General features: G+C 48.9%; 3 protein-coding genes across 3 annotated transcripts in view; 2 read left to right on the forward strand and 1 right to left on the reverse strand.

Annotated features, from left to right (window-relative positions):
* Positions 1-8,024, forward strand: NOB1 (NIN1 (RPN12) binding protein 1 homolog). The gene is made up of 9 exons (XM_026011594.2): positions 1-397; positions 519-651; positions 1,608-1,738; positions 2,825-2,896; positions 3,090-3,218; positions 3,313-3,516; positions 4,324-4,421; positions 6,576-6,720; positions 7,410-8,024. The coding sequence occupies exons 1-9, from the start codon at positions 335-337 to the stop codon at positions 7,677-7,679; spliced, it is 1,245 nt and encodes a 414-aa protein (XP_025867379.2). The 5' UTR covers positions 1-334; the 3' UTR covers positions 7,680-8,024.
* Positions 1,500-24,503, reverse strand: part of LOC112929478 (uncharacterized) — a 24,312-nt gene continuing 1,308 nt past the window's right edge. The window contains exons 2-5 of the mRNA XM_072731971.1: positions 21,905-22,303; positions 11,391-11,500; positions 10,582-10,751; positions 1,500-1,717 (exon numbers count right to left, since the gene is read on the reverse strand). Coding sequence (XP_072588072.1) covers positions 10,701-10,751; positions 11,391-11,500; positions 21,905-22,303 — 560 coding nt within the window. The 3' untranslated portion in view covers positions 1,500-1,717; positions 10,582-10,700. The remainder of the gene's footprint in view (positions 1,718-10,581; positions 10,752-11,390; positions 11,501-21,904; positions 22,304-24,503) is intronic.
* NQO1 (NAD(P)H quinone dehydrogenase 1) overlaps positions 22,013-24,503 on the forward strand; it is a 10,923-nt gene continuing 8,432 nt past the window's right edge. The window contains exon 1 of the mRNA XM_072731612.1: positions 22,013-22,149. The gene's annotated coding sequence lies outside the window, so the exon portion shown is untranslated. The remainder of the gene's footprint in view (positions 22,150-24,503) is intronic.

A 24,503-nucleotide genomic window follows, 5' to 3' on the forward strand; every position in this document is an offset into this window, starting at 1 on the left:
AACTTGTGATCCTTAAATGCTCGGCAGTTCCTCTGTATTGCCTGAGCCGCAACAAGACTTCTACAGGTTTGGCATCCGAAGGTAAAGGAGGCGCTAAGGGAGGACGCCGAGGCCCCTCCCCTCAGGGGTCGCCCAGAGTTTGGCCCCGCCCACACCTGGCTGGGCGGCGGGCGACGTGGCGCCGGCGCGCAGGTAGCCTTGAGCCGGGAGATGCCCATCCGGCCGCCAGGAGGCGCCGCTAAGTCACAGCGGAACGTCGCGGCTCCCAGAGGCCCGGATGTGAGGGGCGGGGCCAGCCCGGTGCGCAGGCGCCCTGAGCGCGCGTTCGGCCAAGATGGCGGCGGTGGAGCACGTTGTGGCCGATGCCGGGGCGTTTCTGCGAAATGCGGCTCTGCAGGTACGGAGAGGCACCGCCGAGAGGGGCAGCGTCTGGGCTGGCGGCCCCTGACGTAGGGCGGGAGGTCGGGCGGCGCACTGCGTGGCGTGGACGCGCGTGAGCCGGGCGGGCGTCCCCGCAGGACATCGGGAAGAACATCTACACCGTCCGGGAGGTGGTGAGCGAGATTCGGGACAAGGCCACTCGGCGGCGGCTCGCCGTCCTGCCCTACGAGCTGCGTTTCAAGGAGCCCTGCCCAGAATACGTGCGCCTCGGTGAGTGCCCCTGCCCCGGGGCTGGCGGCGAAGCGGCGCCCCGGGCCACCCCCTCGGGGCGCGTTGCCTCCGGGAGGTCACGGGGCCAGGGACTCCCCGGGTCAGGAACCCGCCGGGCCTGGCCGGTTACTGACCGCAGGGAGGTCACTTCACCCTCCCGCGGAAGAGCTGATGGTGTTTGCTAGGATTTGGTTGGAGGATGAAATGGAAAAGGCTGTTAGTGCCAGAGCTGCTGGTGCACGGTGAGCGCCTATACACTGTAGCCCTGTCTAGAGCTGCTTTTTAGGAAAGGTGAGCGCTACTGTTACAGAGTCGTTCCAGAGCCGTCCAGTAATTTTGTTTCATCGTAGACTACAAGTTATTGACTGAATTTTTCATCCTGCTTTGGAATCTGAATACCCTATTAATCCAGATGGTTATTCTAAGAATCAAAGAATTTTAGAGCTGAGAAGAGACCTTCTATTCCGACATAATGAGGAATTCATGAACTCATCATTTGCAAACATGCTCTCAGTGACTTTTTTTTTAAAGATAAATATAATTTTTAAAAAATTTAATCCATTTATTCATGAGACACAGAGAGAGAGGCAGAGACACAGGCAGAGGGAGAAGCAGGCTCCATGCAGGGAGCCCGATGTGGGACTCGATCCCGGGACTCCAGGATCATGTCTAACCAAAGGCAGGCACACAACCACTCAGCCACCCAGGTGTCCCTTTCAGTGACTTTCTAGTAATCTGCGCTAGATAAGATAAAGATGTCATAGTCAACCTAACTAGAGTGAATTTTAATGATAGAGAATACAAATGTCTCAACAGTGAGTAGAAAAGCATAAGGACATGGACGAAAGTATTAAGAGGATTTCTGGGATATTGATCCTGAGTTCTTTTCAGACTCTTTGGTTATCTATGGTTATAAGTCTTCTTGTTTCTAATGCGATTTGGGACCCTCTTTACAGTGACTGAGTTTTCAAAGAAAACTGGAGATTATCCCAGCCTTTCTGCCACAGATATCCAAGTGCTGGCACTCACCTATCAGTTAGAAGCAGAGTTTGTTGGGGTGTCACACCTAAAACAAGAACCAGAAAAGGTAAGTCAGGAGGATTATTGGTTTTCTTCCGACTTTATTTCAGAAACTATCAGATACACAGAAGTGGAAGGAATAAATAGTATGATGGACCCCGTCCGTGTTCCCATTACTGTGTCTCCACGCTTATGTCGTGATCTGTCAGGTTTCATTTCTACTGACCCCAGCCCTGAGTATTTTGAACTCAGACACTGTACTTCTTTCTTTCTTTTTTTTTTTCTTTTAAATATTTATTTATTTATTCATGGGAGACACACAGAGGCAGAGACACAGGCAGAGGGAGAAGCAGGCTTCCCACAGGGAGCCCAAAGCAGGACTCGATCTTGGATCCCGGATCATGCCCTAAGCCCAAGGCAGACACTCAACCACTGAGCCACCCAGGTGTCCCTTTTTTTTTTTTTTTTTTTTTTTTAAAGTAAGTTCTTCCTGGGGCTTAAACTCACACCCTGAGATAAGAGTCTCATGCTTCACTCACTGAGCCAGCCAGGTGCCCCAGGAGTTAGATATTTTGTATCAGAAGCTTTAAAACATCTATCTTTAAAGAATAATACAGTATCTTTTGACCCAGCAGTTCTACTCTTAGGCATTGATCCTAAGTATATAACTTAGGTGGAAGAAGAACCAGAAGAAGAACCCAATATATGCAAGGATATATGCAAGTTTAGAAATAATGGGGCAGCCTGGATGGCTCAGCGGTTTAGCGCCGCCTTCAGCCCAGGGTGTGATCCTGGAGACCTGGGATCAAGTCCCACGTCGGGCTCCCTGCATGGAGCCTGCTTCTCCCTCTGCCTGTGTCTCTGCCTCTCTCTCTCTCTCTCTCTCTCTCTGTGTCTCTCATGAATAAATAAAGTCTTTAGAAAAATAATAATAATGTGTTCATCACAGTTTTATTTATGAAGACAAAAAAAATGTTTTAAAGTGCTTATTTGGCACTAGTGGGATCACTGAATAATTATTTTTGTTTCCCAATTTTCAGTAACCATTGGGAAAGTGTTTTGTTTTCTGTTTATTTTACTTACTCTTCCATGCTGAATTTTCAAACCGTACTTTTCTGCTTAGGGTTGGCACTTTTTTCTTTTCTTTTTAAAGGTTAAAGTGAGCTCATCAAGTCAGCACCCAGAAACTCCTCTATACATTTCTGGTTTCCATCTGCCTTCAAAGGTAATGCCTTAGACAGGCCATGCTCTCATGCCCTCTTCTGCTACATGTCCCATCTCCACAAATTCTTTACAGTGAGCTATATTTATCCAGGCTAATTTCTAGTTAGTCTAGCCCTGTCTGATCCAACTTATCTATCATTGCATCTATAGTGCTCTCAATCTAAAGAATAAAATTATTATTCTTTTAACCTCAGCCTAAACCCCCACGAGAATCAGTACAATGTGGACATCCAGCTGCTGAGCCTGAGAACCTAGAATTCAGTTCCTTCATGTTCTGGAGAAACCCTTTGCCTAATATTGATCGTGAACTGCAGGACCTGCTGGTAAGGCCTTGATTTATGATCTCCTGATGACAACACGCCAGTGTCTTCCTGCTGTTCCTGTGGGGCTAGGAATTTGAGAATTCTGTTGTTTCAGCTTGACAAAGGTGATGATGTTCCAAGTGAGGAAGATGAGGAAGGAGAGAATGGATTTGAAGAAAGTAAAGACGAGGATAGTGATGATGACGGGGGTGGGTGGATAACACCCAGCAACATCAAGCAGATCCAGCGGGAGTTGGAGCAGTGTGCCGTGCCGAAGGGTGTGCGGGTTGGCTGTGTGACTACAGACTTTGCCATGCAGGTGGGTGGATGGGCATTGGCTGGCCCTAGGCTGTATTTTATAACTTCTCGTGGGCAGGGATCCCTCTGAGGTTTGGGGGTATGTACAGCTCTACCTTGTGATACTACTTTTCCTGGTTCTAGAAACTTTACCTGTGCTCTTTAATTATTTGTAGTTAAGGTTGGAGAGTAGAGAATCAAGGTAGTGACAAAATACCGTGTATTAAGTTTTTAATGTTTACCATTCATGGTCTCTGGATGGTTTTCAATACCTTCCATGCTTAGGAACTTAGAAAAAGTAGAGGTTTCCAGCTCTGAAAAGAGTGTATTTGCCTTTGACAAGATAAATGTCTTTGTTAAGAGAAGGGGCCCTGGGGCAGCCCCGGTGGCCAGCGGTTTGGCGCCACCTTCAGCCTGGGGTGTGATCCTGGAGACCCTGGATCGAGTCCCGTGTCAGGCTTCCTGTATGGCACCTGCTTCTCCCTCTGCCTGTGTCTCTGCCTCTCTCTCTCTCTGTATCTGTTATGAATAAATAAATAAATAATTTAAAAAAAAAAAAAAAACGAGAGGGGGCCCTGGCGGAAGACCTGGACCCTTGAAAGACCAGAGAAATCTAGTAGGTCTTCGTCCTTGTTACCTGTCTTGAGAGGCACCCTCAGCTCACTTTCCCTTAGCAGAAGACCTTTATGAACCAAACCAGCCTTTGTGAAGCCCTTTATTTATTTACTTATTTATTTATTTTGTGAAGCCCTTTAACAGTGACTATACAGATGTCAAAAGAGAATTTGGTCTTGCTGACTTTATTTGTGCTTTAACTTGTTGGTTGCAGAATGTTCTGCTTCAGATGGGGCTGCACGTGCTGGCGGTGAATGGCATGCTGATCCGTGAGGCCCGGAGCTACATCCTGCGCTGCCACGGCTGTTTCAAGTACGTAGCTGATCATCTGGACCCACTGCCTCTCTGTTGAACTCTTGTCTTTCTGTCCCTTCTGTCAATTTTCTGAAGGAGAACCTTGTTTGTGGGTTTTCCTTCGCCTTGTCTTTCAGAGGAAGCTAGGTTCTGTCCCCAACAGAGTGCTAAAGCCTCTGGACAGAGGTCACCTGATCGCCTATCTTATCTTAGTCCTAGGATTAAAGGTGTGGGTTGTGAGCAAAGAACCCCCATCATTTAACCTGTGTACTGAAATGTTTATGGATGAGATGATGCCTGGGATTTGCTCTGAGATAATACTCAGGTGGGAAGAGTGGGTTAGGGTAGAGATGGAACAGGGTGGCCATCAACTGATGGTTGTTGAAGCGGAGTGAGGGGCCCATGGGGGTTCATTGTGCTCTTTGGTTTATGTTTAGATTTTTTTTTTTTTTTTTTTTTTAAATGGGATGGATTCAGATCGTACAGGGTCAGATCCAGATTTTGTCTCGCAGTAGCTTTTCAGAAGTTGGTGAACTTCTTAGTGCTTCAGATTTTTCTTGGGTAAATTGAAAAAGCTGATAGTTTATAGGAGTGTGTATCTGGAACATAGGAAGCTGTCCGCTCAGGTGAACTGTTAGTTCACGGATCATGCCCTTCTCTTCCATTTCTCTTCTGGCTCTTGAGTTGGTTCTTGTAGTGGGGGCTGGTGTTCTGCGGGCAGGCCCCAGGGTCCTGGAGACCTACTCGGAGCAGAAGACCCTGTACTGCAGTCTTGCTGGTGGAGCATGGCCCTGTGATCTTAACGCTGTGGTGGCTTACAACCTTTCCATAGCTTAGGTCTAGATTTCGTGACCATCATGTCAATCATCTTGCGGAACCTTTCAGTGCAGAGGCCCGCATGGAAGTTTCTGAAGCAGCAAGGTGCCTCCTTAGGTCCCTAAGGGCTTTCCCACTGAGGGTAAAGTTGCCTAAACGGACCGTTGCTCCCCTGTCGGTTTCAAAACAACCAGTCACTCATGGCCTGGGGGCCCTGCCCCAGCACCAGCCTCTGTACGCCTGCCCATGATGTAGTTAGTGAGCCAGTCCTCAGAGCTGCCTCTGCCTTCTTGTGACTCTTCAGTGTGTAAATGTACCAGGCTTAGGACCGTAAGGTGCCTGGCTTCCGGAAACCCCATTTCCCCCAATGCCCTTTGTTACAAAACGCCAAGTTCCCCCAAATGGACACTCCCTCTTAGCAGCTCTTAGAAATGTTCTCTGTTCTTGTGAGATGAGCCCCAGTGACTGGACGGTTTCGTAAGAAACAGGATAATTAGTTCCTAGTGTCTGTTGAGAGGCGCTTGGTTTACTCTCAGAGACTTGCCAGTAAAGGATTTGGCTCCTCAGGAGATTCACAGCTCATCTCCTGACCACCGGGAATTGAGGGAGAATTCCTCAAGGACAGGTATCAACCCTGCCACTTAGTCCTTGGCAGTGGCAGATTTTCCTGTCCAAGATCCCCTGTTGGAGCTCGAGCGGGTAGGAGAGAGGGGAGGCCTCAGGGCCAGCCCTCCACACCCACCCAACGAGCCGCTGGTCAGTGTTTCCTGTGTGAATCATTAGGACATCCTGGGCACTTCTGGAGCCACCTCCTGGCTCTATACCCTGGCTGACATTGCAGCGCACGATGTGGGAACTGAGTAATAATGCCCCTTGGCTAGGTATGGTGATGTTAAGAGCATTGGTTGTGAACCCAGGTTCCGTGGGCTTGTATTTACCAATTACTGGCTCTGTGACCTTGAGCAAGCTATCTTACCTGCCTCAGTTTCCCCATCTATAGAATGGACATAATGGCAGCTCCATAGGATTGCTTTGATGTCAAACTTGTAGAATAACGCCTAACAGTTCAGTAATTTTTCGTTACCAGTGTAACGACATTCTGCTCAGTTTCTACGTGCGCTGCCTTGCTGCCTGCGTCATTTCATGTACCGTTTCCCATGAAGCATGTGGCGGCAGCTTGCTTGCAGCAGCAGCGTGAGGCCAAGCGGCCATGGTCTCTGGCGTGTTAGGGGGCTCCTGGGCCTTCTCCATTCTCTTGTTGTCCTCCTCCTCTGACACCCTGACTCACCTTGTGCCCTGGGGACGGGGCTTGCCGCCTGTGGCCTCAGTGCAGAGCTTTGCCTTTTGTGTCTCCAGGACAACCTCTGACATGAGCCGGGTGTTCTGTTCCCATTGTGGAAACAAGACCCTGAAGAAGGTGTCTGTGACGGTCAGCGATGATGGAAGCCTCCACATGCACTTCTCCCGCAACCCGAAGGTGCTCAACCCTCGGGGCCTCCGGGTGAGTCGCAGATCTCCCCGTCCTCTGGCAGCCGTGGGGGAGCAAGACCTGTTAGCACCAGGATCAAGATGAACAGAGAGGGCCAAGAAAAGCTTGGCATTTAAACATCCCGGTTGTTCCTTGAACACGGTCTTACTTTCTGGCTCTCTGCTCTTCTAATGCTGTCCCTGCCCTGGCATCAGCCACTTCTCTCTGGAGCTCTCATTCCATAGGGAAAATGGTTTTTTGAAGCAAAGAGCTGAGCACAGGGTGCGCGGGTGGGCTCATTGCCCTAGGGAGTCAGAGATTTCTCAGCCCATAGCAGACAGAGTTTGTAAGCGAACATACATAAATATGCACAGGAGTATCTTCTGTTACGTGTCTGTGTCTTAAAATGAGTTAAGTTCCATCTCAACCGAGCAAAGTTCATCCTAGCCCTCCCTTTTATCTTTACACCACTTTCCATGATTACTTACTTGCTCAGTCCTACAGTACCTGTTTCAGAATAACTGACCCCCACCACTGAAAATGGCACCTGCTTGCCAGAGTTCTGCGTCTGGAGGTAACTCCGTTGTCGGCCGAGGGTGTGTAGTGACTCCGTGATGTTCTCTGCCTGCATCCAGAACCATCAGGATGCTTGACGTTAGCAGGATTGGGCGTGTTTGGATAGGGTGCCCCATCCTCATGGTCTTTCCTCATCCCGTTTGCAGTATTCCCTTCCCACTCCCAAAGGGGGCAAATACGCCATCAACCCCCATCTGACCGAGGACCAGCGCTTCCCTCAGCTGAGACTCTCCCGAAAGGCCAGACAGAAAACAGACGTGTTTGCCCCTGACTACATCGCGGGGCTGTCTCCCTTTGCCGAGAATGACATCTCCAGCCGGTCAGCCACCCTGCAGATCCGAGACAACGCCTTGGGAGCGGGCAGGAGGCGGTTAAATCCCAATGCTTCCAGAAAGAAGTTTGTAAAGAAAAGGTGAATTGCAAGCTCCACGGGCAGACAGGATTGCTGTTGCAGCTGCTGGCGCCTCAGGTGCCTCATTTCTCCAGCTGTTGGACTCCAGGGCCGTCTGGTGGAAACAGTAGGCCTGGCTTATGCAGTGCTGCTTCCTGACACCTGGGGTGGGCCGGGCGGGGTCCCAGGTGGAACGGGGCCATCCCTTGGCCTCTGAGCATCCAGAGACTGGGATTCCTGCCGTATTGAGGGGAGCTTGATGAAAGCAGACAGAAAGGTGCCATAGAGCATATCTTCAGCATTCAAAGAAAGGAACTTCCAGCTGGTGATATTTTTCTAATAAATGTGGTTATAAGCTTCTGTGCCTTTGTATCAAGTTGCCAAACGTCTGCTTCGTAATTTGAAGGCTAACACGTAAGCTCTATACTCAAGTATCAAGCATTTAGATTTTTTTTTTTTTTACAGAAAGATACACTAAATTTGTTATAATAAAACTAAGAAGTGCTATTTTTTCTTTTTTTTAAAACCAATTAAGGGGTGCCTGGGTGGCTCAGTTGGTTACATGTCTGTCTTTGGCTCAGGTCATAATCCCAGGGTCCTGGGATTGAGCCCCACCCACATCAGGCTCCCTGCTCAGCAGGGAGTCTGCTTCTCCCTCTGCCCACTGTTCCCCTGCTTATGTATTCATGCACACATGCTTTCTCTCTCTGTTAAGTAAATAAAATTTTTTTTTAAATCTTTTTTTTAAAATATTTTTTTCTTTATTTATTTATGATAGTCACAGAGAGAGAGAAAGAGAAGCAGAGACACAGCCAGAGGGAGAAGCAGGCTCCATGCACCGGGAGCCCGACGTGGGATTCGATCCCGGGTCTCCAGGATCGCGCCCTGGGCCAAAGGCAGGCGCCAAACTGCTGCACCACCCAGGGATCCCGTAAATAAAATCTTTTTTAAAAAACATTTTGGCAGCCCTGGTGGCTCAGCGGTTTAGCGCTGCCTTCAGCCCGGGGTCTGATCCTGGAGACGTGGGATTGAGTCCTGCATCGGGTTCCCTACATGGAGCCCGCTTCTCCCTCTGCCTGTGTCTCTGCGCCTCTCTCTCTCTCTCTCTCTCTCTCTCTCTCATGAATAAATAAAATAAGTAAATAACAAACTTGGGCAGCCCGGGTAGCTCAGCAGTTTAGTGCCACCTTCAGCCCAGGGTGTGATCCTGAAGACCCGGGATCAAGTCTCAGGTCAGGTTCCTTGCATGGGGCCTGCTTCTCCTGCCTGTGTCTCTGCCTCTCTCTCTCTTTCTGTCTCTCTCATAAATAATCTTTAAAAGAAAAAAACTTAAGCATTTCAGTCATTTAAGAAAGTTCAGTACAGTTAACTACAGACTTTGACCTAGATTCACTCTTATTTTGCCTTGTTTTCTTTTTCTCTTCCTACACAAGTACGGTAAGAATCTAGGGAAAGGATATTTTTTTGCATAAATTCAAGAAACTTAACATAGATAATATTACTATTACTGATATTAAGCAGAACTTAATTTTTTCTAGATTGTTCCACTGTCTTATTCCCCCCTGCCCCCAGTTCTTTTTTTTTTTTTTAAGGAAAATTTTTTTTAAGATTTTATTTATTTATTAATGAGAGACACAGAGAGAGGGGCACAGACACAGGCAGAGGGAGAAACAGGCTCCATGCAGGGAGCCAGACATGGGACTCGATCCCTGGTCTCTAGGATCACACCCTGGGCCACAGGCAGCACTAAACCACTGCGCCACTAGGGATGCCCTCCCTCCCAGTTCTGAACACCATTTTTTAAAGATGTGAGCCACCTGAGTGGTTCAGTCATTTTAAACATCTACCTTTGGCTCAGGTCACATGATCCCAGGGTCTTGGGATCAAGGCACATGTCAGCAGGGAGTCTCCTTTTTCCCTCTACCCCTGCACCCCACTTATACTCTCTCTCTCTCACTCTCTCACTGTTTCTCAAATAAATAAAAACCTTTATAAATAAATGTCCCTCCGTTTGGGTTTGACAGATTGCATAACCCCAAGAAATTTCACAGGAAACGCTTTGGGCAGGAATGTTCCATGAGTAATAGGTTGACCCGGTGTCCTGCTAAGTGTTAACTTTGATTACTTGGGATATGAACCTGAGCACAAGATTTTTTCCAAGTTCTTCATATTGACAATATAAACACAAAGTACAAAGAGTTTGTGTGTGTGTGTGTGTGTGTGTGTGCATGTGTGTATGTATGTGTGTATATATAGTAATCTTCAAAAGCTCCTTAATTAGGTTTTTTTCTTACATGATTAATCCATTTCTCATATAATTAAATTGAATTTAAAACAAAAACATTGGAACCCCTGGGTGGCTCAGCGGTTGAGCACCTGCCTTCAGCTCAGGGTGATCCCGGGGTCCTGGGATTGAGTCTCACATCAGGCTCCCTGCATGGAGCCTGTGTCTCTCTGCCTGTGTCTCTGCCTCTCTCTCTGTGTCTCTCATGAATAAATAAAATCTTAAAATAAATAAAAAGATTCTGTTTTTAAGTAATCTCTATGCTCAGTGTGGGACTTGAATTCACAACCCTGAAATCAAGAGTTTCATGTCCCACTGACCAAGCAGCCAGGTGCCCAAACTTTTCTGACACTGTAAGTAGTAGGGTGTTTAGCTGGCTCAGTAGAGCATGTGACTTGATCTTGGGGTTGTTGGTTTGAGCCCCACTGGAAATCACTCCCTATCCATTCATAGAGATCTTCCTTATTCTTTATCACTCCATGGTGGAAGCTACCCATTCGCACTTCATCATGTTAGAGGCTCTGGGTTGAGTATGTAATCCGTGTTCATCTATTTACTGGGTAGGACATTGCTACGAGGTGTGGGTGCTGTGAACCCCAGCACTCATCCTCTACATGAGATTAAATGCCTTCAAGTCACATACCTTGTGAGTGTCTAGGCCAAGGTTTCAGCTTAGTCCATCTTTTATGCAACAAATGGACCAGTGGAGACCACAGGAAACAGGGTGAACGCTGGCTCCCCTGCCCTCCGCCTCTGTGAGACTCACTGGGGTTGCCAGCTGATTGGCTGCGGACACAGCTCCAGTCCAGGGTGCTGGGGGAGGGGGAGTCAGGGCGAGAGCCTGTGAGAATCCCTTTCTCTTTCTCCTCATACTATCAGACTTGCAGAAAAGTAGGGGATACTGTCACACCCTGTGTCCAATGCAAAGGCCGATTTTAGGCAACCAACTTGGACAATGGAAGCCTGAGTCAGGTAGAAGGACCCATAGGGACCCTTCGACACCCCCACTGCTACGTAGAAGCAGGCCCATCAGACAACCCACCTCAAAATATCCCTAAGTCCTAGCTGACCAAGGAGTTACTTACACCCGGACACAGGTACCAAAGGAAGTTCTTTACGTTCCCATACCTCCTCACCTCCCTCCAACCACAGCCCCCACCAACGCCTCTTGGCAGACAGTCCCTTGGCTTGCTCTTCCGCCTGCCGCTCCCAGTGGTAGATTCCGTGAACTATCTCCTTTGTTCTGCCTTGGGTGGATTCCTTCTCCGCCCCTGCTGCGGGCCTCCACCCATCTGGTCACCCCACGTTTGGTGGCTTCCCATCCAATTGGGAGACCCCCACACCTAATACCTAGGCTTGTCAACTTTTCGCTTTTCACCACGATTAGTTCAAATCAAGAAAAAACATTCCAGAGAACAAAAACTTCCAATTTGTAAAGAAGAAAAAGCTCACCTTTGTTGCAACTCTAGGGCAGCATGGTATTAAGGTGAGGCGCTCTGGAGATGGCAGTGGGCCCTGCTGAGTCAGCGAAGCATTGGTCCACACATCCTGTGAACAGCTTCCTGAGGCAAGGAAGAAAATTTCCAGAAAAAATTTCACCAGCCAGAACTAGTCCTATGGCCTCACCCAACCAAACAGGACCAAGAAACGCAATCCCGATCAATGGCCGGAAGGTAGGATGTTCAAAATACTTGGTGAACAGCATTAGTGACAACCACATATTGTAGAGATGCATACAAGTGGCTTCGAAATAAACTCGTGAGCAAGAACAATATGAGAGATTGTAAGTACGTGCATAGCAAGTTAATTCCAGCATTTAGGTCCTGAGGACTTGAAGTTTAATTTTTTTTTAAAGATTTTATTTATTTATTCATGAAAGACACACACACAGAGAGAGAGAGAGAGGCAGAGACAAAGGCAGAAGCAGGCTCCATGCAGGGAGCCCGATATGGGACTGGATCCCAGGACCTCGGGATCACACACTGAGCCAAAGGCAGACGCTCAATTGCTGAGCCACCCAGGCGTCCCAGACTTGAGGTTTTAAAAGCTTAAGAACTCTTATGTTATCCTTGAGAAAGTTTTGATTGCTAGTTCATGACTCTTGAAATTCATATTTAATCCAAATCCTACTGGCAATCTTGAGTAGCATTTCAATAAGGTGATAATTCTGAGACAGGGAAACTGAAGGACTTCATAAAAAATCTGCTTTTTGGAATCCCTGGGTGGCGCAGCGGTTTAGCGCCCGCCTTTGGCCCAGGGCGCGATCCTGGAGACCGGGGATCGAATCCCACGTCGGGCTCCCGGTGCATGGAGCCTGTTTCTCCCTCTGCCTGTGTCTCTGCCTCTCTCTCTCTCCCTCTCTCTCTCTCTCTCTCTGTGACTATCATAAATAAATAAAAATTTTTTAAAAATCTGCTTTTTGCTCCTTTTCCTGCTTCCGTTCTCACCAGGACCTGCACCTCCAACCCGCTTTACACATGCCTCAGGATGTCCTTCTTCTGAGGCACGAGGGGTTCATGATTTCTTTGGAATAGATAACACGTGGGATCCCTGGGTGGCGCAGCGGTTTGGCGCCTGCCTTTGGCCCAGGGCGCGATCCTGGAGACCCGGGATCGAATCCCACGTCGGGCTCCCGGTGCATGGAGCCTGCTTCTCCCTCTGCCTGTGTCTCTGCCTCTCTCTCTATCTCTCTGTGACTATCGTAAATAAATAAAAAAAATTAAAAAAAAAATTAAAAAAAAAAAAAGGAATAGATAACACGTAAGGAAGGGCCAGAGGACTGGACGACACCCTCATACGTGTATTCCAGACCACTGGAGCTACACATCTCGATGCCAAGACCCCGTGGCTCCAACTGAGCCCTCATCTTTGTGCAAACAGGTTCCTGGATGCCTTAGGGGACTTGTATACCAGACCACACTCCTCCATAAAAACCTCCAGACCCCAAAGATGAGACTTGTTCTCCTTTCCTTTCTGAGTCTCCTACATACTCGGTCTGTATCTGTTCTTCCTAGGTCTTCAATAAGCTCTGCTGCCTCACATTTGATTTCTATCCTGCATGAAGCCAAGGGCCCTCTTGGCTAGTTCTGCAGGACCCCCTAGGGGCCCCCAGATCAAGTGTGCCGGCATCAGTTCTCTACTGCTCTCTTCCTTAATACAAGATACAGTCAGTGTTTGTGACATTTCCAAAACATCCCCCAGGGAAGAGTACGAGTGTCCCAGGGTAGAGTACCTCCCCCAGGGTAGAGTACCACTGTAATCCACCATCAAGCTTCAGATGGAAAACTGGGACATTTGGAAGAATAGCTCCCCAAATTTACTATTTTCACCCCGACACGTGTGAACAGGGAGATAGCTAGGGTGGAAATAATTTCCCTGTCGGGATCCCTGTATGTTCAGATGTTTGAAGGTCAATGCTCATTAATGCAACCTTTCTGCATTATTAACACCACAACGAGGCTGTAATTCTGTGACCCATGATGACAGAGAGGTGTGGTGTACGTTTACTGTAGTGTAGAAATGAGTTGTTCACATGTCTGCAAACTTGGGAACTGGGTGGGGCTTATCTTTCTACACCTTTTGTGAAGCTCATTGCCTGGATCTTGAATGATGTTTTAATAAAGACTTGTAGAACTGAATGCGTGACTCACACTAGTCTGGACAAAATAATCAAGAGACAGGGAATGCTTTTCCCTAACTTCTTTTTTCTTTTAAGATTGTATTTATCTATTCATGAGAGACACAGAGAGAGAGGCAGAGACACAGGCAGAGGGAGAAGCAGGCTCCATGCAGGGAGCCCGACGTGGGACTCCATCCCGGGACCAGGACCTGGGCCAAGGCAGCCGCTCAACCCCTGACCCCCACGCGCCCTACTTTCCCCTAACTTTTCTTGTAGTTTGCTCTCGGAAATTACCAATGAGCTCCTGATCCCTGACGGCATTTGTGCAAGAGCTCAGGAATTACCAGTGGGGCGTGGAACAGGAAGGACCAAGCACTGAAAATGGGGTCCCTTCTATAGGTTGTACCCTGTGATCCGACACCAGATCTCAGTTTGCTGTATCAGCTAAAATCGCTCCACAACACATGCGGGCCAGGTCTAGAGAAATTTCAGTTCCAGCGGGCCGGACCGAAGCCCCAGAGAGAGCGGCCTCGTCTGACAAAGGTCCCGCGGAGCACGCAGCCGTCTAGCAGGACAGCGGGTGCCTGGGCACCGGCGATCACGCCGTGGGACAGCGCGGAGGAGGCTCCAGCCGAGATCAGTAATCCCCTAATAGCAAAGACCTGTGCCCTGCAGGGATCCTGGGCTGGTAGCCACGGGAACAGCGGAAGACAACAGGTGCCCAGGTCCTGCGCAGGCCCCTGGGGCCCTGAGCTACTGTACGAGCCCATCACCCACAGCAAGGGGGATTTAGGGACTCCTTATGCAAAACAGGAGGCACCCTGTGGAGGCAGTGCCTTAGTAGGTGACTAATGAGGCCGATTGTGTTCTTTCATCAGGAGGAGGATGGGGACCCCTGAGGTTTCTCCTACCTCTGCATTTTATTTTTAGATAATGAAGACCATCCACAAGCTTTCTGCAGCTCCAGGGTGCTGGCCGCTCCCTGGTGCTGTGGGGAAGACCTTGAGGACGTGGTTTTCTCTCGACACACAATGCCTGGTACACGCATACACTAGGGACAGGCCTGCTCCGAGAACCCCATGGGAAGTGTACAGTTTTCAAACTGACAGCAAATTAAAGCTGGAGGGACTTTTAAGGCAACGCAGCTGAAACCGATTTTGTTACAGATGCGAACAGAGCTCCAAGAGAAGGGCATTTGCAGCTGATCTGGAGCTGGGCTCCAGAATTCTGACTCTGGGACGCCTGGGCGGCTCAGGGGCCAAGCATTCATTCGTCTTTAGTTCAGGGTCCTGGGATCGAGTCCCACGTCGGGCTCCCTGCATGGGAGCCTGCTTCTTCCTCTGCCTGTGTCTCTGTCTCTCTCTGTGTGTCTCTCATGAATGAATAAGTAAAATATTTTAAATAAATAAATAAATAAAATCATTTAAAAAATTCTCACCCTAACTCTGAAAGCAGGTGGGGGTTGGAAGCTGCCTCTGCAGTCTGAGGGCCTTGAGTTCAAATTCTAAACCCCACCACTGACTAACAGTCGAGCCAGGAACAAGCCATATTACCACTTGGTTCATCAGTTTCACTATCTCTCAAATGGGGGTTTTACTCCCTACCTCACATCATACACAAAAATTACTGCAAAGTAGGTCACAGACCTAAACATGAGAACTAAAACTATAAAACTCACAGAAAGAAAACCCCTTGTAAGTATACATCTTGGGTTAGGCAATGATTTCTTAGATATGACACCAAAGCAGAAGTGATAAAAGAATCATAAATTATGAAGTTAGACTTCATCAAAATTTAAAACTTATAGGGTGGCTCAGTTGGTTAAGTGTCTGCCTTCGGTTTGGGTCACGATCTCAGGGTCCTGGGATAGAGCCCCACACGGGGCTCCTTGCTCAGCAGAGTCAGCTTCTCCTTCTGCCTCTGTCACTCTCCCTGCCCCTTCCTTTGCTTGTGCTCTCTGCCCTCTCTCTCAAATAAATATGATCTTTTAAAAAAATTAATAAGTTACATGATTTAAAAGACACCATTGAGAAAATTAAAAAGCAACCGAAAGAATGGGAGAAAATATTTGCAAATCATGTATCTAATAAGGAAACTCTATAAAGGAGGTTGGTAAAGTTGGTAAACTTTAGTTGGTAGAGTGCGTGACTCTTGATCTGGGGGTTGTGAGTTCAAGTCCCATGTTGAGTATAAGAGCTTAAAAAAAAAAAAGAAATTTGCATAAAGAACCCTTACAACTCTGAAGGGCATTTGCAGCTGATATGGAGCTGAACATTCGTCTTTAGCTCAGGGTGTGATCCCAGGGTCCTGGGATCAAGTCCCACATCGGGCTCCCCACGGGGAACCTGGTTCTCCTTCTGCCTGTGTCTCTGCCTCTTTCTGTGTGTCTCGTGAATAAATAAAATCTTAAAAAAAAAAAACTTAAAACTCAATAACCAAAAAGACAACCCAATTTTTAAAATGTGGACAGAAACAGAATAAACATTTTCCCAAAGAAGATATGTATATGTCCAAGAATTACATGAAAAGATATTCTGTATCACTAGTCATTAGGAAAATGCAATTCAGAACCCCAGTGAGCTAGCACCTCACACACACTAGGATAGCTATAATACACGAGACAGGGGATAGCATGTGGTGGTGAGAAGAAATTACAACACTCATGCTTTGCTGGCAGGAATGTAAAATACTGCAGCTACTTGGAAAACAGTTTAGCGGTTTCTCAGATGTTAAACACAGTGTGTAACCAGCAATTCTCTTCCTTGATACCCACCCAAGAGAAATGAAAACCCATGTCCATGCAAAAACGTATACACAGTAGCATTATTCATAATAACCAAAGGTGGTAACAACCCAAATGTCCATCAACTGATGGTGGATAAACAAAACGTGGTTCATCCATACAATGGAATATTATTTGGTCATAAAAAGAAATGGAGTATTGATATCTGCTCCTCCATGGATGAACCTTGAAAACACTATGTTAAGTGAAAAAAGATAGTTACAAAAGACTATCTAATGTACACCGTTTCCGTGAGGTGCCTGGGCTGGGCAAATCCATAGAAACAGAATGCAGATTAGTGGTTACCTAGGACCAAAGGGTGGAGGACAGGCAGGAGAAACAGAGAGTGGATTGCTAATGGGTTTCTTTGGGGATTAATGAAAATGTTCTAAAATCAGATTACTGTGACCATTGCAAAACAATACATATATTAAAAGCTGTTATACTGTCCCTTCTAAATAGGTGAGTTTCATATCTTGTATATCTCAAACCTATTTTTATTTATTATTTTAAAAAATATTTTATTTATTTGACAGAGAGAGAGAGAACATGCAAGCAGGGGAGCAGCAGGCAGAGGGAGAAGCAGGCTCCCCATGGAGTAGGGAGCCCGATGCGGGGCTCAATCCCAGCACCCTGGGGTCATCACCCAAGCTGAAGGTAGCCACTTAACCAGCTGAGCCACCCAGGTGCCCCATCCAGTCTTTTTTTTAAATGAGAATTATAATAGCACTTCCCTCAAAGTGCAGTGTGCAGGATTAGCATGAGCTAATGCATGTAAGTGTATTCAGAACAGGTCTTCAGTAAATTAGCGATCATTACTTCCTATTCTGTGGGGGAAAAGGAATAAATTCTGTTGACTTTTCTTACACAAAGGGATAATGAAGTTAGAAGAATCGTCCACTGTTAAGTATAGTGTAACATATTCTGATGATTTAGAAAAGCGTGAATTAATACAATGTGGTTTCCGCAGTAGTACCTAACTTCAGGTAAAAGTACAGAATAAGGTCATATTGGCGTTATCCTTGCAATATTCATCTAGATAAAATGTCACAACACTGGGAATAAAAACACCTCGGGTACTTACAGGGAAAAAGGCAGGTCCCACTCAAGTGGATATCAGATTCTCCAGCAGAGCCATAAAATCCTACACCCCACCAAGCAGTCAGATATGCAATATATCCAAAAAAACTACCTTCCTTTTATCCTTTCTTAGCAAACTAGTAGAGAATGCGATCCGGGGGGTGGGTGGCGAGAGTAAAGCAAAGAGGAATACATGGACTCCAACACAAAAGGGCGGTGAGAAAGAAGCCCGGGAAGATGGCTTTGCAGCCAACCTCAGAGTGTGATCAGTCCAGAGTGAAATAGAGGACTGCCAGGACTTTTCCCAGAAGAACACAAGTGGTAAACCTGAGGAGTCTGACCAAGTGAAAAATAGCACTTATGGGGTGCTTATTTGTGTTTTGCAATTTTTGAAAGATTTTATTTTATTTTTAAAGATTTTAAAATTTATTTTATAGAACGAGCATGCATGGGGGGAGGGGCAGAGGGAGAGAGGAAGCAGAGTCTCCACTGAATAGCCTGACACCAGGTTCAATCCCATGACATCGAGATCATCACCTGAGCCAAAATCAAGAGTCAGATGCTTAACCAACTGAGCCACTCAGGTGCCCCAAGATTTTATTTTTAAGTAATCTCTACACTCAACGTGGGGCTCAAACTCACAACCCCAAGATCAAGAGCTGTACTCTCCACCAACTGAGCCAAACAGGCACCTCTGCTTTTCACAATTTTGGTGGAAGGTTTGAGAACAAGTATAGTGCTTATGGTGTAGAAAACTAATGAGGAAAAAGAGGCGATTATTAACTCTAGGAAAATAAGTTGTAGAAGAAAATAAAATCCTAATTCACTACTTGGCTCATTGTCATAATGGCATAAACCCTAAATATTGAGTTAGCCAAAAATTTTTTGTATTTTACTTTTTTAAAGATTTAATTTATTTATTTGAGAAAAAGAGAGAGTGGGATCAGAGGGAGAGGCAGAGAGAGGGAGAAGCAGACTCCCCACTGGGCAGGGAGTCTACGTACAGCTCCATCCTAGAACCTGGGATCACAGCCTGAGCCGAGGACAGACACTTAAGCAACGGGGAGACTGGAAGGAGCGAAGGTGGCAGACAATGTCAAAGTGCTAGGCCTCCTCTTTGTATCAAGCCAACAGACAAAGTCTTAAAAGAACCCTAAAACAGGACATAAGAAATATGGCATACCACAAAGCATCAGCAAAAATAGTTTGGGAGGGATGCCTGGGTGGTTCAGTTGTTGAGCATCTGCCTTTGGCTTGGGTCATGGTCCCAGGATCCTGGGATCCAGTCCGGCATCAGGCGGAGCCTGCTTCTCCCTCTGCCTATGTCTCTGCCTCTCTGGATCGCTCATGAATACATACATACAATCATACATACATAAAATCTCTAAATAAAAATACTTTGGGAAAGAGGACTCAAGTTCGGAAGCATAGAATGGGGGACTACTGTTTATCATAAGCTATTTAACTTTTTAAATTCTATTCCATATTATACTCCCTACCAGAAAGTTCCATTTTGTTGGTCACTATTGGCTCCTGTTAACGTGCCAGTGAGGTAGGTACAGGAGGAGCAGCTCTGTCATTGACGGGCATCTGGGAAGTCAAGGCCACAACAGTGACGGGCACAGGCTGAGCTCTGAGAGGCTCCTGGAGCACCCGGCAGGTGACCATCGGAAGCCTGCGCTTAGGTTAGGCTGGTCTTGGAATGAATTAGACTGACTCTAGGTCCCCCATCAACCTTGAGGACATTTCCTTGTGACAACAGACACTGCAGAACCTACAAAATCCCCAACCCTGAGAGAAGCTAAATGATGGATATTCATTAAGTATCTAGATCATTTCCAAATAAGACAAACTCTGGAGGGGCGCCTGGGGGCTCAGGGGGTTAAGGATCGGACTCTTGGTTTCTGCTCAGGTCCCGAACTCAGGGGCCTCAGATCGGGCCCAGCGTCCAGCTCCACGCTCAGCACAGAGTCTGTTTGTCCCTGTCCCTCTGCTCACCCCCACCTTTAATAAATAAATAAGGTAAAATACGGAAACATTAGTTACTGAATGTAAGTTCCTACACTTTGGCTCCCTTTTACAGATGAACCGAAGATATGTAGGTCTGTGAGTGGGCAACCTCGTGCTGCCACACTGAAAACTTTACTGTGAGGGAGACTGTACCTCTAGAAATTGTAAAGCGTATTCGTGCTTGGGTGGCTCAGTCCGTTGGGCATCGCCTCCAGCTGGGGTCATGGTCTCGGGGTCCTAGGGTCCAACCTCACACTGGGCTCCTCTCCCTCTCCCTCTGTCCCTCCCTCCCCGTCCCCCACTCACGCACACTCTTTCTCTCAAAAAATAAAATAAATAAATACTTTTTAAACGTGTTCATAAATCTCCCAGTCCACAGAATGCTAGTGTAACCAACAGTCCACGGTTGCCTCCTTCTTGGTTTTCCTTAGAAATAAAGGATTCTAGGGGCGCCTGGGTGGCTCAGTCATGATCCCGGCGTCCTGGGATCGAGTCTCGCATCAGGCTCCCCATGGGGACCCCGCTTCTCCCTCTGCCTGTGTCTCTGCCTCTCTCTGTCTCTCTCATGAATAAATAAATCAAATCTTTATAAAAAAAAAAAGAGAAAGGATTCTAACTGATTTATGTAATTAAAACTTATTACAGCTGTTATAGCAAATAGTACAGTGATTCCTCAAAAAATTAGAAATGGAACCACCACCGGGCCCGGCAACCCCACTTCTATCTGAAGGAACTGAAGTCAGCACCGCGAAGGGACCTCTGCACACCAGGTTCGCGGCGCCTTCTTCACAATAGGGGCGCTATGGAAACAAGGTGTCTGTCAACAGGGGGTGGATAAAGAAGACACAGGCACAACAGGGTGTTAACCCCACATGAGAAAGGAGATCCTGCCCGTTTTGACAAGATGGATGGATCCTAAAGGCATTATGCTAGACAGAATGAGGCCGAGAGACAGAAGGACAAGTCCTATATGGCATCACTTACGTGTGGAATCTTAAAAAAAAGAAAAAATTGACCTTGTGAACACCAGAGTAGAATGGTGGTTGGGGGGGGGGGGGGCCGCTGGGGAGCTGTTCCTTAAGGGTACAGACTTATAACCAGGAGATCAACAGGTTCTGGATCTAATGGCAACACGGTGGCTGAAGTCAACAATATCACATTACAAGCTAATAAGTCACTAAGATACTAAATCTTAGCTGCTCCCAACACAAAAAGGAAATGATAAAAAAAAAAAAAAAAAAAAAAAAGGAAATGACAAATGTGTGACTTGGGAAAGAAGTGGGCTAATGCAACAATCATATTGTGATACAGAAATGTACCAAACCAACGGACACTGTAAACTTACACAGTGTTATGTGTCAATTATATCTCAATTTTAAAAAAACCATTCGGGGCACCTGGCTGGCTCAGCCACTGGTGCAGGTGACTCTTGATCTCGGGGTCATGGTTTCAAGCCCCGCAGAGGGTTTGCAGATAACTTAAAAAATAAAATCTTAAAAAAAAAAAAGCCTTAAAAATATTTATTTTGATTACTGAGTTTTTTTAGTGCCCCCGTAAATTTTGGAAACCCTACCCAGAAGGGTGTAGTTCCCAGCTCCTTTCCCTCTGAATTTTCTTAGTTATTATCTCTAATTTTTCTGATGTTTGCACTTTGAAGTTCTCTTTTTCCTTCCTCCGCAAAGATATTACAGGTTGAGATGCAAACAACTGCCATACAGCAAGTCATATGAATTTTTTGGTTTCCCAATGCATATAAAAATCGTTTACCCCACACTTGTCTAGTAAGTGTGCAACAGCATCATGTCCAACAATCACCTACCTGAATGTAAAGATACTTCAATGTTAGAAAAAAACCTAATCATCTGAGTTTTCAGTGAGTTATAATCACTGATCACTGTACCGACTACAATGAAAAGGTCTGAAATACTGCAAGAATCACCCAAATCTGACAGACACAAAAGGAGCAGATGCTGCTGGAGCCTGGGTGCCCGTGGGTGTGTGTGTTCAATGCAGGGTTGCCACAAACTTTCAATTTATTAAAAAAAAAAAAAAAGCCGTACTTGCAAAGCAGGATCGAAGGAGCCGCAAGTTTCACCCGAGGAGACGGGACCTCGGCGGTGTCTCGTGTCTCGGCCTTCCCGAGGGCGCCCCTGCCTCCCGGGGCAGCACCGCTCAGAGCCCCGGCGCCCCCCCCCACCCCGGGGCAGGCCGGCGCCTGGGCACGAGCACCCCGCGGGGCCCAGGGCGACCCCGAGGCTGCAGGGACCTCAGGCCCAGGACCGCGGCTCCGAGTCACCGTGACTCAGCGAGTCCGAGGCTGCCCCCCCCCCCCCCATCTCGTGCGAAGGCCTTTCCCGGCGGAGACACCCGGCGCGCCCGCCGCTCCCCGACCTCTCCCTGGGGGCCCGGCGCCCTGCACCGCCGGTGGCCGCCGCCCCACCGCGCCCCGCCCGCGGCCCCGGGCGCCCTTCTCACCGTCGGGCCCTCCAGCCCCCAGGCCCCCCTTCCTGAACCGCGGCCCCGCACGCCCCGCCCTGCGCCCCCGGCTCCGGGGCCGGCTCCGCCCGGCAGGGCCGCTCCAGGGGGCCGGGCGCGCGGGGCCCATAAAGCGGCGGCGGCTGCGAGCTGCACCCCGAGCCCCGCCCTGCCCCGACGCCGCGGCCGCACCCCCGCGGCCCCGACAGCCAGCACCCAGCGGCCGCGCCACGGAGCCCTGGCGGGTGAGTGCCGCGCCGCTCCGGGCAGGGGCGCCCCCGCAGCAGGTGCCCGGAGCAGCGTGCCCCGGAGCAGGGGACCCCGGAGCAGGGTGCCCCGAAGCAGAGTGCCCCGCAGCAGGGGTGCTCCGGAGCAGGGTGCCTCTGCAGCAGGGTGCCCCTGGAGCAGGGAGCCCCCGGAGTAGGGTGCCCGAAGCAGAGGCGGCTCCGCAGCAGGGGTGCCCCGGAGCAGGGAGCCCCCAGAGCAGGGGAGCCCCCGGAGTAGGGTGCCCCGGAGCAGGGGACCCCCGGAGCAGCGTGCCCCGAAGCAGAGGCGGCTCCGCAGCAGGGGTGCCCCGGAGCAGGGAGCCCCCGGAGCAGGGGAGCCCCCGAAGCAGGGTGCCCCGGAGCAGGGTGCCTCTGCAGCAGGGTGCCCCGCAGCAGGGGAGCCCCCGGAGAAGGGTGCCCCGAAGCAGAGGCGGCTCCGCAGCAGGGGTGCCCCAGAGCAGGGTGCCTCTGCAGCACGGTGCCCCGGAGCAGGGGAGCCCCTGGAGTAGGGTGCCCCGAAGCAGAGGCGGCTCCGCAGCAGGGGTGCCCCGGAGCAGGGGAGCCCCCAGAGCAGGGTGCCTCTGCAGCAGGGAGCCTCTGCAGCAGGGAGCCCCCGGAGCAGGGTGCCCCGCAGCAGGGGAGCCCCCGGAGTACAGTGCCCCGAAGCAGAGGCGGCCCCGGAGCAGGGTGCTCCCGGAGCAGAAGAGCCCCCGCAGCAGGGTGCCCCGGAGCAGGGGAGCCCCCGGAGTAGGGTGCCCCGAAGCAGAGGCGGCCCCCGAGCAGGGTGCCCCCGGAGCAGAGGAGCCCCCGCAGCAGGGTGCCCCTCAGCAGGGGAGCCCCCGGAGCAGAGGTGGCCCCGGAGTAGGGTCCCCTGGGAGCAGAGGGCTCCCACAGCCCTCATTTGTCTGCAGGGGTCCCCAGGGGCTTAGGTGTCAATTTTCCTCCATGACTCAAACTGCATCCCGGGGTGAGCCCTCCCCACACACGGGAGGGAAGGGGAGCTCCTGTTTCCACCCCATCTCCACAACCTTGGATGGGAGTTTGAGACGGACTTGACCTCAGAAGCAAAAAATTCTCTCCAGAACAGGTCAGGCCCGGTGGTTAGAGGCCCAATCTGGCCACGTTGTTTGGCCTTGGAATTTAAAATACTTCCGTGTAAGTTGTAGGTTTACAATACCTATAGGTGATTTCATTTATTTATCTTTTTTTTTTTTTAATAGATTATTTATCTAGGGCAGCGCGGGTGGCTCAGCGGTTTAGCGCCGCCTTCCGCCCAGGGCGTGATCCTGGAGACCTGGGATCGAGTCCCACGTCGGGCTCCCTGCATGGAGCCTGCTTCTCCCTCTGGTGTGTCTGCCTCCCTGTGTCTCATGAATCAAAAAAAATAATAATAATAAAATAAAATATATATATATATATATAAAGATTTTATATATATGTCTGTGTGTGTGTGTGTGTGTGTGTGTGTGTATCCAGATACTGAACTTTGCCGGTTGTATTTCTTGCAAATACATCCTTCCTGTTTGGGCCTCATCTTATATTGCTTAGTTTAATTGAAGATTTTATTTTTTCATGAGACACACAGAGAGAGGCAGAGACACAGGCAGAGGGAGAAGCAGGCCCCATGTATGGAGCCCTACGTGGGACTCGATCCCGGATCCCCAGGACCACGCCCTGAGCAAAGGGCAGACACTCAAGCCCTGGGCCGCCCAGGTGCCCCTTATATTGCTTATTTTTGAAGGTGGTAGGCATCCCCCGAAGCTAGTAGGTGGTGAGCTCCTTGAAAGCTAGGGATAAATATCCCGATATCTCATTTTATGTCAAGTGACTTTATATTTTACCACTTAGGAAACGCTTGTTAATATTAAGTAAAAAAGAATCTTTATATGTAGGTAAGATGCCAAGAGAATAAAACCTGACAAAGCAGAGTTCAGTAAATATTGATATAATTAACACAAAGGTAAGTCGCAGAGAACATGCTTGTCAGAACTTCATATACTCACATTTCTCCCAAGAGTGTTAAGTCCTGGAGTTGATTAAAAAGGGGGGGGGGTAAAAAAAGGGGGGGTAGGAGTTTGTTGAGGAAGCCTCCGGAGCCTCTTTCCCTTTTCCTGATTCAAAGCAGATGAATCACTGTCCTTAAATCCCTCAGCCTGAGATGCCCGCGCAGGCTGGGCGCGGCCCGCGGGGCCAGTCCTTCAGCCCGAAGCAGCTGCTCCCATGGGGCCCCACCGGGGGTACAGCCGTGAGGAGTTAGTAAGAAATGAGGTAGTGGGGGGCACCTGGGGGACCCAGCGGCTGAGCCCCGGGCGTGACCCTGGGGGCCCGGGATC

The sequence above is a fragment of the Vulpes vulpes genome, chromosome 12, assembly GCF_048418805.1.
Source record: "Vulpes vulpes isolate BD-2025 chromosome 12, VulVul3, whole genome shotgun sequence".
Classification (NCBI taxonomy): Eukaryota; Metazoa; Chordata; class Mammalia; order Carnivora; family Canidae; genus Vulpes; species Vulpes vulpes.